General features: G+C 40.9%; 1 protein-coding gene across 2 annotated transcripts in view; it reads right to left on the reverse strand.

Moving 5' to 3' along the window:
• Window positions 1–12,789, reverse strand: part of LOC105022080 (inactive dipeptidyl peptidase 10) — a 36,578-nt gene extending 23,789 nt beyond the window's left edge. Inside the window, exon 1 of one of the 2 annotated variants that reach the window (XM_013140005.4) lies at window positions 12,608–12,789. In XM_013140005.4, the coding sequence (XP_012995459.2) occupies window positions 12,608–12,667 (60 nt within the window). In that variant the 5' untranslated portion in view covers window positions 12,668–12,789. Of the gene's footprint in view, window positions 1–2,021; window positions 2,423–12,607 lie in introns of those variants that run through there. The other variant, XM_010890210.4, reaches the window with a different exon arrangement.
• Window positions 12,790–14,885: the final 2,096 nt, after the last annotated feature.

The following is a 14,885-nucleotide window of genomic DNA, read 5'->3' on the forward strand; positions in this document are numbered from 1 at the left end:
GCCAACCACCAACCGGCCCACCGTCATTAAATTCCTGGCAGACCATAGACGCCACCTATGCGAAGAAGTACAAGGAGCAGATGATCAAAGCTGTCAGAGGTGAGCAACAAGGTGCTGCACCTGTCTGTGGAGCAGAAGGACAAAGGCGGCCCCTGTCCACTGAGCAAACCAAGGGGATGCTCACATCAACCAGGCCATGAATTCAAAAACCTGACCCTTCCCCTATCTTTGTACCTTCCTTTTCCACTCAAACAACTATTATTTCATTCTGAATGTCCGGGTGAACACTGTACTCTCAATGTAATCACAAAATTCTCCCAGATGGTGAAACAGCCAAATGGCAAAGTATATTACGACTTTGCTATGCCCTCCATTCTCCCTTTTATTCCATGACAGTGAGTCTACATGACTGTAAACATGTCAAGCATTAGTTACCCACAATGCACCGAGATCACTGCATTCACCACATTGGCCTAACATCAGTGAGAACGAAAAGCAGAGGAAATGTTGAGAGTCGTTGTCTACGTGCAGGAAAGTCAGTTCCCTTCTTGAACGTAGTGAACTTGACTTTGATCGCTTAAATTATCCCTTAAATTATCTAAAATGCGCTTCACATCCAAGTCTTTTGGTGAACTGAACAATTAAACAGGACTTGCTCACGTTTGGACTAAAAGAAATGACCTTATCACCATCATCTTCCGGGCAACATCATCCAGGTTTGGTGGGCTAGAATTCGAACATGGTCGCCGGGCCCGGTAGGCTCTAGCAAAGAAATCACTACAAAAACGGTCACTACTGTTCACTTTCATTGGTTCTCTCTTCTCCCTGTTTGCTGTGTCTGCCTATGTTGTATGGAGAGAAAAAAAAATTAATCTGTAGATGTGTCTCCCACCGTTCACCCACCTAAGGGCCCAGTCTGTTAGTACCTACATATTTAAGCTGACACCTCGACGTCACTCACCCCACAGCCAGTCTACGACTTCAATCGACGCTTTGGTTTAGTTGCGCTGGGAGTGACTAGCGCGTGGCCCAAGTCCTACTCATGTCATTGGACAGACTGGACATGATGCATTTTCTTTGCATCATGTTTGAATTATCTATGAGTGACTTTGATGAGCTACACAATCAATTTTAAATTCCATCGGATAAATTGAATATTATCAGCAAAAATTAAAATTATCAGTGCAAAGAGTAACTATGAAGTGCTGTAGTGAGAATCAACCAAAGCCTAGATAGTCAAACAATGACGTTGTATGTGTGATAATAGAAAACATGAACGTTTACTATATAAAGGTTGCAAGATTGGGAAGAAATTTAGAATGATAACCTGTACCGAATTCTGAACAGCATTGACCACTAGTTTCATTAAATACGAACTGCATTCTCATGCATGGTTATGTTTGTGCTATTAAACGAAACGCAGTAATAACACAAGTTGTTCGAAGATTGTATCTAACATTTTATTTGCATTAAAAGTGGTTGTTTTTTAATAACAAACACATTAAGATGACAACTAAACCGAAAAAACTAAAACAATCTTCCGATTGTTATATGGCTGTTTTCGATTTTTAAACTGAAAACATAGTTGTACAGTAAACAGATTAGAATTTAAAACTTGGCTCGTTCTGGGTAGGTGAGTAAAGGTTATAATCTAATCGATAAACGTCTTAAACCAAATATTACCCAACTGGCTATCTTGACAGATACGGTGTACCCAGTGGCAAGTGGTCAATACAATAATATGCGTCATTGAGAACAACTTCTATAAAGGGTAGGCAATTGTAACAAAGACGAAGTATTTTTCTCGTCAAAAAGTATGCACCCATCTATCCGAAGAGACACACGTCGTTTCAACCAAAACGCATCCTTGGTATTATGGCAACGGTTATGTTATGTATGATGACGGATCTGTTGAATCAACCACGCAGTTGACTCCGAATCCTCGCCCCTGAAAAAGCGCTTGTCCATCTATAGACAAACACAATACCTCAACCAAAATCAGCATTCGCTTGTCACCTTACCTCTTCTCCTTCCTTTGAAGCTGTCATTGTGGAATCTTGATTTTCGGACCTCCTCAGTTAGATAGTCTCAACAACGTGAGCGATGTATGGACAGATCTTTCGGAGTAGCTGCCGAATGTCGAGGTTCTTGACGCACAACACAAGCGCCAGTCTGGCAATTGTGAATTTTTTAACCCAAGTCAGGCATGCGGTATCACGATTTCTATAAATCTAGCTTACCGATTACCTATAGCATATAGGTTCGAGTTCGCATTTCAAAGAACCAAAGAGATGGCCAAACTATATAACAAAATTGAACATACCCTCTGTCTGACAAGCCCAGAGAAAACAATATTTCGAGAAAGTCGCGGATTTATGTAGCTGTAAAACGTCTACGACAACGAGCTGAAATATCCCCTCTCTCACTAAAAGAGACACTCTGAAAAGGGGGCGGAGAATTATACACTTCTCGTTCATTAGTTTTCTGAGTTCTGGATACATGAACTGATAAGGGGTAGTGTTCTATCAACAGTATCCAGATGCCATTTTCTGTGTTACCATACTCCGATTTAGTGTGAGTTTGTGTAAATTCATGAGCTGTTCGTGGTACTGAAGTTCCAAACAAAGCCTAGGCCAGTGCTGTGTAGGAGTGGAAACGTATCTACTAAAATAAATTACGAACTACTAAAAAAGGAAGTATTGCAAGTAAAACGAGATAGCTTTTAGCAATGCAAACGTGTACTTGTCATTGCACACAACGCACGTATTATTTGAAGAACAGAAACCTGTGGAGATTGAGCTTATCATTTTCCATTCACCTATAGTTCCCTTCATGCATGCTAATATATTCCTCAACGCTGGAACTGCAAATGTCAATATTCGTTATTAACGGTCACTTTAACAATTTACTTAGAAAATTGGGTAATGAGCAACCTTTCAGCATTGTGGTCCTCAACCCTTTCCTGGGGACCCCCAAGGCCTTGATTGTTAGTTGACAAGTTCGTTCAGGTGTGTACGAACTTGTCAAGTTCATTCAAGTAGCTATGGGGTACATCTTACATACCCTGTCAAAACTCTGAGGACCACTGCTGAGACGATTTAGGCAGACAAAAGAGTAGTTATCACTTGAATGTCATGATGTGATGCTTCGATAAAATGACTCGACGGCATGAATCCATCAATTCTTGACACTTCATTATAACAGCACTTTCATTTTAACTTGATCCTGTGTGATTCTATGCTTTCACAAGCTGTCCAGCCGTTAACCTAGATTCAACAAATCGTCTAGGATCATTCTGAAGCATTGTAGCCAAGGACCCATAAAACATCCCACACTAAAAGGGCGCGGGGGGGGGATGTATGTGTGTGTATGGGGGAAGAGTGTGTCCTGTTTAGTATATATACCATATGTGTGTAGGTATGTTGGGGGGTTTGATGTATTATACGTGTGTGTATGTCTGTGTAAGTGTGTTTTGGTGGGGAAGATGTGCAGGAACACACAGGCCTTCAATCTCCAGCCTGGGCTATTGATGTAGATAGCGCGCCCCCCTTTATCTGCCATGCCGTCTGGCAATCACAGTCTAAGCAGCGGCTCTCAGAATAGCCATCAAGCCACAGTACTGTAGCGAGACTCTGAGTCACATCTGTACTTTAGCGAGACTCTGAATCACATCAGGGACAGTGTTTTCTTCAAAAACATAATTGTTATGTTTTTCAAATGAATCCCACATCGTGGGAGACAATAAGTTAAATTGGTTAAACATCCCAACAGCTAAGAAACACAATGTTGATTTATCAGTCAGTGTCAGTAGTGTGTGTGGGTGTGGGTGTGTGTGTGTCTATGTGGGTTTGGTGTGCCTAGTGTATCTATCATAGAGAGAGAAATATATACATAATGTAGATGATAGATAGATAGATAGATAGATAGATAGATAGATAGATAGATAGATAGATAGATAGATAGATAGATAGATAGATAGATAGATAGATAGATAGATAGATAGATAGATAGATAGATAGATAGATGATAGATAGATAGATAGATAGATAGATAGATAGATAGATAGATAGATAGATAGATAGATAGATAGATAGATAGATAGATAGATAGATAGATAGATAGATAGATAGATAGATAGATAGATAGATAGATAGATAGATAGATAGATAGATAGATAGATAGATAGATAGATAGATAGATAGATAGATAGATAGATAGATAGATAGATAGATAGATAGATAGATAGATAGATAGATAGATAGATAGATAGATAGATAGATAGATAGATAGATAGATAGATAGATAGATAGATAGATAGATAGATAGATAGATAGATAGATAGATAGATAGATAGATAGATAGATAGATAGATAGATAGATAGATAGATAGATAGATAGATAGATAGATAGATAGATAGATAGATAGATAGATAGATAGATAGATAGATAGATAGAAAGTGAACATTCTGTCCTCAAAGTTGATGTCTTAGAAGCAGGAGAAATGGGCAAGTGTGCGGATCTGAGCAACTTTGACAAGGGCCACATTGTGATGGCTGCACAACTGGGTCAGAGCATCTCCCAAACTGCAGCCCTTGTTCCTGGTCTGCAGTGGTCAGTACCTATCAAAAGTCGTTCAAGGAAGGAAAAGCGGTGAACCGGCGACAGGGTCATGGGCTGCCAAGGCTCACTGATGCACGTGGGGAGTAAAGGCTGGCCCGTGTGGTCCGATCCAACGTACGAGCTGCTGTAGCTCAAATTGCTGAAAAGGTTTATTCTGGTACTGATAGAAAGGTGTCAGGACACACAGTGCATCAGTTTGTTGCGTATGGGGCTGCGTAGCCGCAGACCAGTCAGGGTGCCCATGCTGACCCCTTGTCCACTGCCAAAAGCACCTACAATGGGCAAGTGAGCATCAGAACTGGACCACGGAGCAATGGAGGAAGGTGACCTGGTGTGATGAATCACATTTTTTACATCACGTGGATGGCCATGTGCATGTGTGTCGCTTACATGGAGAACACATGGCACCAGGATGCACTATGGGAAGAAGGCAAGCCGGTGTGATGCTTTAGGCAATGTTCTGCTGGGAAACCTTGGGTCCTGCCATTCATGTGGATGTTACTTTGACACGTACCACCTACCTAAGCATTGTTGCAGACCATGTGCATCCTTTCATGGCAACAGTATTTTATATATATTGGAGGCCCCACCTTGTAACTTACAGGACTTAAAGGATCTGCTGCTAACGTCTTGGTGCCAGATATCACAACACACTTTCAGAGCTCACAATATTAGGCAGGTGCTTGTAATGTTATGGCTGATCAGTGTACATAGATAGATAGAAACTAGATAGAGTAGATAGAATAGGTAGATTGATGCCTCCTCAAACCAATACTACATGGTGAGTGATCAAAGTCACAAAATCTGCATTAGAGTCCTGTCACTTTGACCAATCAAAACATATTAGTGACAGCCATGTTACATCAGCGATGTACTGTAGAACAGTTGCTATGCGTGAATGGCATTGGCCTTTGGATATCATTCAAGCCAGTCTCCCGAACTCCTCTTTGAAAAAATAAATGGAAAAGGGTAATGAACAGCCCAGGGATATTTTTTGTTCAGGTATGAATGACATGGAATGAGTAGGAGAAGCGAGAGAGAAATCTAAACCTTGGTTTTTCCTTCACACTCCCATTAAATATTTAACCAGGGGAATCAGAGACCGTGTGGGCATGCGTGCGTGTGTGTGTGTGTGTGTGTGTGTGTGCATGCTCAAATGCTCTTTGTTCCAACACCAGGATAACATTTGTGTTAGCTTATATCCTCCAGACTGGAGAGTCCTCATCATGTTGCTCTATTCTAAATGAAGCTCTGGCTACGAGGGGATCCTTCCTCCCTTCACCCCCTATTTAAGGACAGCCCAAGTGAGGCAAACATCTAAGGAATAACACAGGGCAAAGCAATAGCATACGGTATGTACGTAGCATACGGTATGTACGTAACATACGTATGTACGCGTTGCTGTGGCCATTCCATCATAATCAGCACAGCTCAATTTGCCTTTACTCTCATTATGTACGCTCCATTTTGTACAGTTGATGAATAGGGTTCCTGCATAGCTCAAGGTGGTTTCCTAAATGTGATATCCTGGTATTTTTAGCATGGCCTTAACTCCCAGCGGGAGAGAAGTGGATGTAGGGTTTGATGTAGGACTCAGTCTCCTCTGGAACGATTGTAGGTCAACGGGAACCTCTCACAGGTGGTCAACCATTACACAATCGCTGAGTACATTTTTATGAAATGGTGTCGTCACTCAGTCCTTTCTATTCATAGTGTATTTAGCATGGACAGTTCTCACGTGTTACTACTCTACAATCCAAAATTCCTCTCGTGTACAGGTAAATGAGCCACTCAGTGACACTCGCCCAGTCCACAGCCCAGTAATTCAGTATTAGCCCCAGAAACCCTTCTCAAAATGGGTGACTGACTTTGTATGTTTTCCAAATGACACCCTAGGCCCTAATTAGTGTATCACTTCTGACTAGGCCCCATGTCAAATGAACACACCGTACCATATAGGGCGTTGTTTCGTTACTGAAACGAAACCCCTGAACCACTGCGTTGTGACTTTGACGCGGAAGACAAAACAGAGGCGTCGTCCCAGGGGAGGCCTCCCGACACGTCAATCTCAATTACGGCTCCAGATCAGAGTCTTATAACTCAATCACGCGTCGGAACAGACGAGCAGCACTCAGCTCCTATTAGCATGCGCCCCACACTGAATGCATGTGCCCTGCGACGTGCGCATCTACTCTCAGCCCTGTTGTCAGGGGGCGACCACTTTAAAACGAGCAACACTGTCAACAAGTCAGCAGCTATTTGGGAAGAAAACTGGAGAGAATCAAATAAAAAAAAGACTGGGATGTTCAGCATGACAGGGTCGCTTTATCGAGTAGCCTGTAATTATGTCAACGTGCCTTCCCTCTGAATCCTGACTCAGTCTGACACCGGCTGGCCTGGACCGATTTAAATCAGCCCTGAATGTTTCCAACCCGTGGAGAAGTGGGAGTTTCCTCCAATGCTTCTGATGTGAGTCGTGTTCTTTCAAATCATTGAAGAGAAGTAAAACATTTTCAAATTGGGAGGAAGGAATTGGACGTTCCCACGATTTTCCTCTCATTAGCCTCAGTTGTTAATGGTAATACATAGCACAATTGTTTTTGACCTGCAGTGACCTGACTGCAGCCAAACAAATGGTCCAGATCATCTGAACATGATTAAAACCAACCATTATACCAATCAGTATTCAGACCTGTACATATTACACTTTATTTCATGGTGCATATCTGCTGTGTTTAGTTTAGTGAAAAAAATAACAGAAGATGACACACACCTCCACCATTCATCTTTGCCCATTTATCATTGACACAATGATGCATTACAACAGACAAATTAATAAAGGCTGTCCAACATCAATATTTCCTCCCAAAGCAGGACATCCGAAAGGTACATCAATTGCACAGTGCTGGTCCCTGCAAACACTCCATCAAATAGAGGCACCTGGGTTTTTAGCTCCATATACATGTCTATACATGTCAGTGCAAGAACAGCTACCACTGACACACTGCCCCGACACACTTCGGATTCCACGGGGACTGTGTGTCTATATTTCTCATGGCACTTTCTCTCCCAGGGGTTCCATACCAGCCACAATCTGGAGTCTTACCCTTCACATCTCCTTCCCTCTCCTCCCACTCCTCCCTCTCCTCCCACTCCTTCCCTCTCCTCCCACTCATCCCACTCCTTCCCTCTCCTCCCTCTCCTCCCACTCCTCCCTCTCCACCCACTCCTCCCTCTCCACCCACTTCTCCCACTCCTTCCCTCTCCTCCCACTCCTCCCTCTCCTTCCCTCTCCTCCCACTCCTTCCCTCTCCTCCCACTCCTCCCTCTCCTCCCACTCCTTCCCTCTCCTCCCACTCCTCCCACTCCTTCCCTCTCCTCCCACCCCTCCCACTCCTTCCCTCTCCTCCCACTCCTTCCCTCTCCTCCCACTCCTCCACTGGCCTGTTCTTTATCACGTCCCTGAGGCACTTTCAAGATCTGGTAAAGACCAGTGGCTGGTTTCACAGTAGTATGTGAGAGAACTCGAGCCCCCCCCAACAACCACCATCATCATGTCTCACAAAACCACCTCATTCACAATATACTCCTTAGTCAAACGTAGGAGCAATGAAAAAATACGGTATTTGCCCAGGTTACATGTTTTTAGTGGCTTTGGCACTATTCACAACACAAGTGTGTGGTGATATTTCACCACTCTTAGAACAAAGAAACACAACAGATTGTCAAAAACACCCTTGTTCAAAGCTCTAAGCACGTCTGACATTGACTGAGTACAACAAACAAGATCAAACATCAGTGTCATTTAGAAAGACACGTTTACCGTTGAAACAGATTACATTCACTTTGAAAGGGATATTTATCTCTCTTGTTGAAGTACATTTTACTGTCACTATGTTGTTTGAAATGAATCATCACTCAGCCATTTGGTGAATGTACTGTATATATTTTACATTGTTTTGCCAACTATGTGCAGATTGAAAAGTACAGTATCACCACCCTAAGGCCATATATTTGTATGTGACCTCAGTGGGATTCAAACCCACAACCATTGTAACAGACTACCTTTAGCACATCAAAGAGTCATTTTGAAACGTGTGTCTTACATTGTTTGGTCTTGGACTAATTGATTGTTACAATGACTATACTGGGCAATATGTTATGTTTTGATGACTCAACCGATTCAATTTCACAAAAAAACGTAATGGTCGAATCAATGATCTTGTGGTGAAAGCTGTTTAGAACCCAAATTAAATCAGTTGTTGGATGATTAGTTTCAGGAGTTCACTACTATGAGTTTTGAAAAATCACAACATACTATTGATAATAGTGACAGAAAAACTGCTAAATCATGAAATTCAGGGATTTTATCTTAAACGTTGTTAAATGCTACGAGAAAATATTTTATATGCATATATCATCAGATCTTCAACCAAAACCATTTATTAAATTAAGGGAGGATGCATGAATGAATAAATACCACAATGTCTTTATAATTTTCGGTCCACTCATCCACACAGAGCTGCTTTAACCGGACAACATTTGTGTGTTATTGAGATAGAACGTCTTTTCATAAGTCCTGCCCCAACATCTCGATTAGCTTCAGGTCTGAACATTGACTATACACAATCTTTGTCGGGGCTGTCAGCAATTCTGATGTAGACCAGCCTTTTGGATCACTGTTATGCTGCCTGTCCAGAGTGCCTTTCAGCTTCATTTCACAGGCAATTGACTTGACATTCTTCCGAATTCTTTGACATGGAGCAGAATTCATGGTTCGTTCAACGATGGCGAATTTCCTAGGTCCTCAGACTGGTCAATAACAAGACCAAGCCACTGTTTATAGTCATTGCAGCTGAAGGTAACACAACCCATTATCGAGTGTAAGGGAACAATAGGTTTTTTACAGGGGGGCTTTGGGTGTTGCATAGTTTATATAAGTTATATAAGTATACCGTTATATAAGTATACCTATAAAATGCTGTGCTATCTGTTCACTCAAATTACCTTCATTTAAGGTTTTGCTTCTTGAAAATCTGCTAAATTAGAGATAACAGGGTTTTCACGGGCACAGATCTCTATGTGATGTGGATGTGCTACTAGCTTTTATCCGGTCGGCCTTACACTTCATTTCCAGGGGTTAAAGTTGCCAGGAATACACAGTTTATTATTGAGTAGGAAGAGAGGATGCTTGACCAGGCCTCTGGAAACATCTCAATGTTTTTACGAACACACGCAGAAAGAGCCACAGTGTAAAGTCTGCCGGGACAACCAAACATTACATTATCATTACGACCCCCACACCCATTCTGTAGCTCATGCTACATACATTCAAACAGAACAAGTAACGTCATTCCTCTAATATGAGCACCCCTTCACAGTAAAACAGAATGGCTAACAGCACCATCTTTGAGATGTCCTTGACCCCGCCTCGGGCCAAGCTCCAAAAATAGCCCTAGAGTGACGCTACGGATTACAATAGAATCTACTCATTTGGATGTAGCTTTACTAATGATGAATGGGCGATCCAGGCAGCTAGGCAACAGCCATGCTCTGCACTGGTTGCATCAGGTGGGCGGGTCCTTGCAACATGACCAAGCAGAGTGGACAAGAGAAACTACACAAATATAATGCCAGCAGTCTCATAAAATCCACAGTAAAATGGGGATGGAGACAGAATACAGATTAATTGTTAACTGATATGACACTAGCTACCACAAAAAACAAAAAATGATGTTAACAAACAACAAAAATACAATAAAAGTATAGGCCAAAAAACGTGTAAGAGATGTGTAACACTCATATATAGAGGGCTTTCATAAAACCTGTTGCCATTACACTGATATTCTATTATTCTGACAACTAAACTAGATTGTTTTGGGAAAAGTTTGTTACTTAAAATACATTTGAACGTGCAGGTACATTTTCTATTGCTCGCCCCCAAATTCTCATTATATGAATGCCTCATTTCATACTATGTTATACAATCCCACACACATCATGGATTTGCAACCGAGGATAACTTCCAACACTGTGACAACGTCAGTTTGTATCCCATCTGCATCCCGAGCCTCTGGAATGTATTCTGTGTAAAGAAATTACGATTCATGTTGACTTCGGTTTAGTTAAACCACAAAGATATTCACATTGACGGAAGTATAAATTAAGACACCGTTACCCTCTAGTGGCCAAGCATGAGATGCGCATGTACGTTAGACAAACCGAATGGAACGATGCATCTCCGCTGGACGGCAGTATTTTCTTGCCAGTTCCCATTCTCTCGCTAGATGTTCGCACTCCGTCAATGTGATCACAGTGGTATGTGGAGCTGCAGTGTGTAGTCTGGTATGGTGTGAAGCACGTTAAACTACTCTATTAATCTCTCTTTCAAAGCCCCTCTGGTACCAAGAGATAGGCTACAGTTTTTCTTAGGCTGCTGACCTAGCCAGATCAGCTTATACCCAAAGCTGAGAAAATGAAACAAATCTGTGAGCATGACGTTACTCTGTCTTACTTCAAATCCTGTTAAATTATGTTGAATCCTAAGTAGAGCATTTCTCAATTTTGATTAATTGCTTTGCTCCCTCGGAAGTATCAACAGTAGAACAAACAGACGTATTACATTGGCTCATGACAATATTACTGTAATCAACCAGCGTGAATACAAATATTTGGTCTCATCTACTCGCAAGCCCTGGTGTGTATTTCTTGTGCAGAATCATGAATTCGGTCTGTAAATTATGCTTTCAAATGAAAGGATTAAAACTTGCCTGTCAACCTCAAATAGGCATTCACTTCTTAAGCACTGCCTTGGACAAATCCTAATACCCCAGCTCTTTTGATGATTACATTTTTTTGGTGATGCTGCCACCCCTGCTCACCCATTATTTTCATCTAAAGGAGAATTCCCCTTATTTTCGTTTTGGTAATAGATGGTTCCTCACCCTGAAAGACATCTACGGGGGACTGAATCATAGATCACAGTTTTTCTTGAAATAGCCATTATTAACCTTTAGTACCACTACCTAAAGTGTAAAAAATAAGAAATAAAAATCCAATGTAATCAACTCCATATTTGGTTTGATGTTATTTAAAGGCAATATGGCTGTAAATAAATAAGTAGTAAAACAAAATCCAAAAACATGCTCACATTCCCCTGAATAATTCCACAGATTTTTATCTGGCATAGTTTAGCTGATGTTTGTAAAGGCTAAAGAAGACAAAACCATGAATTACAGTTTCTCTTGACACACACTACATCCAGGGTGAGGTATGATCTCAAGTCAAACAGGAAACATGTGAAATGCTCCTTTAATGCTTTGCTGTGTAGCCCATAGGTAATGTTATAGTTCTGGCCAATTACAGTAGGTAATGTTTACCCAAAGCTAGTACCTTTGTCTTTTTGGTTAAGCCTATGAAATGTGTATTTCAAACATCACTTGCCTTGAGAACATGAAGCATCCTTATATTTCCCTAGGTAGTACCACACACATTTGCGGACCATGCAATCACAGCAGTTGCTAAGAGACTAGCTGTAGTCACTTTTGATCTTTCAGATGTTTATTTAGATAATTCCCATTTAATGTGATGCCACAATTATCACTTCGTACGACGGGGTTTAATTGTTTGTATATTCTTGTTTGACAGACTTCGCAATTAGGCACCTACAGTCAGGTTCTGAGCACAGAGATTGCTTGAATAATTATTTGTAATAAAGGCAGAAGCTGAGTACCATCTGATTCAATATTTAAGTCCAGTAGAGACATTGCAAGCAACTGAACCAGCAAGCATTTTTACTGACAGTCATTGATAAATAGAGCTATGAATACAAATGACTGCACACACCACCTGTTCAAATCATTGATCACAATCGCATTCTCATTCAGGGAACATTGTAAGTTAAATATTGTTGTCTTCAGGGGCAAAATAGGACATCTGAATGTTCTACTCTCCTGTGCAAATCATGCATTGAACTAAAAACACTTACCATGTCCCTAGATGACTGGCATGGTATCTGATGAGAGACAGAAGCTGTTTGATTCATCATGGACACAGTTTTCTCCGATAAAGATTTAGACAAATTAAAAAGGACAAATTCAGTGTGGAACAAAGTTTTCAATGTTCAAGGTGCACGTTGCTATCCAATAGCAACGTTGTGGTCTGGAATACTTTGGCAGTCACTGCATTCCGTCCAGTTTCCTTTTGGTTGTGGTGAGTTTCTCATTCACGCTCTGCTCTTAGTTCCCTCTGTGAAAAACACATGACACACCTCCACATATACTGCCTACGCTACTGATCTCCCTGGTGTTGCTTCATAAATTGTAGAAAAAGGTGATTGATTGTGTTCTCCAAAAAATAAAATCTAAAGCTACAGTTTAGATTTTTTTCTATTGTGTTTTCAGGTGTTTATCTTATCTGCATTTCAAAAGGAAGATGTGAAATTCAATGCTTTGGCTTCATGCATAAAAAAACACTATTTTATTCACTGGTATATTTTCCTATTGCAATCATGTTAAGCAATGCACAGCCTCACATTTATTGCACTATGTCATCGATAATCTATATAGCTCCACCTCAGGTGAAGTCCCACTGGAGAAAATGAGACCTTGATTGTAGAATGAAGTATTCATGTCATGCCCACTCACTGCCTGGATCTACATAAAGATCAATCCCCCATAACATCAGGCAGTTGTTCAAAGCATGATGAGCTGCTTATTAACGATTCTACAGATTTTTCCAAACTAAAGATATATTGCCTTTACTGAATGGTTTTCATCTGGAGAATACAACGTGTTAACCTAAAACGTATTGTGCATGTCGTCGCTGTTGGACACAAACCTTGTATATCTCAATACTCTCTTTTACATTTCTGTAAAGGTTTCAGGACCATTTCACTCAAATTATTTAAAGTAGCTTGTCATCAAAACTCTTATTGTAGTTTATTATAATTATATTAATAATTATATTATTATATTTTTTTTTTATCAGCAACCAAAAATGTTGCAGGATATGTTCAATATAACATAGAGTTTGAATGAACAATTGGGAATGTATGTTGCTCCCTTCAAGAATATGGGATTGGCAAATGCAGGGAATTTACTGTGCATTATGGCTGAGGCAGCCAGGGAAAGTGGTCATCAGTGGAACTTAATACGATGAAGAAATATAGTGTTCTGTGAAACAAAATACTTAAGTCTCAGAATCATCCATTGCCTCTAGAGTAGGACACTCTACTATTGTTGTTTGTTGTCTAGCCAGACTTGATGAGAGGTAAGCTGCACTTTCATCACTTTATAGCTATGTAAAACTAGATCCTTGTGAAGTAAGTCTTGTATTTCTAAATCTACTTTTGACATTGTGTTTTGAGGGCGAGTGCAAAGGAAATGACAAGCTAGCTGGCTAATATTGTGTATATCTTGTAGTATCTTTTTTTAGTGTTTTTTGCTCACTCCTCCTTATGGAACTCAGCCAATTGAGTGAGGTTTGAGGGGTGTCTGGAATGTACTGTCTGCTTCAAGTCCTGCCGCAGTATCTCAACTGGATTAGGGTCAGTATTTTTACTTGGCCAATCCAAAACACAATTTTTTTCCCGCCTGAGACGTTTTTTGGTAGATTTGCTCGAATGCTTTGGGTCGTTGTCTTGTTGAAAGAACAATTTCCGGCCCAGCTTTAGCTCCTTGACTGATTGCCTGACGTTCTATTCAATCCAATTGAGAACCTCTGCGACGTTATGTATTGGTGCATCCGACGACGCCAATTAGCGCCACAGACTGTCCAGGAGCTCACTGATGCCCTGGTCCAGGTCTGGGAGGAGATCCCCCAAGACACCATCCACCGTCTCATCAGGAGCATGACCAGACATTGTCAGGAGTGCATACAGGCACGTGGGGGCCAGACACACTACTGAGTCACATTATGAGTTACCGTGATGAAATTCCTGCAAGTTGGAACAGCCTGTGATTTCAATTGTTTACTTTGATTTTCAGTGTGAGTTTGAAAACAGCCCTCAGTTGGTTGGTGATTTTAGTTTCCATTGACCGTTGTTAAGTCATTTTGTTTTCAACGAATTACACAATGTACAATAAAGAGTTTGAGCTTTAATTTATTTCGTTCATCGAGACCCGATGTGTGATTTAAGTGTTCCCTTAATTTTTTTGGAGCACTGTATATCAGAAAGTATTTGCATTTGTAATGACGAAAACGTTATTATGTGCATGTTAGGACTTTGTTATTTGTTGAACATACTGTATGCTATCTAGAATGAT

This window comes from Esox lucius, chromosome 22, assembly GCF_011004845.1.
Source record: "Esox lucius isolate fEsoLuc1 chromosome 22, fEsoLuc1.pri, whole genome shotgun sequence".
Taxonomy (NCBI): Eukaryota; Metazoa; Chordata; class Actinopteri; order Esociformes; family Esocidae; genus Esox; species Esox lucius.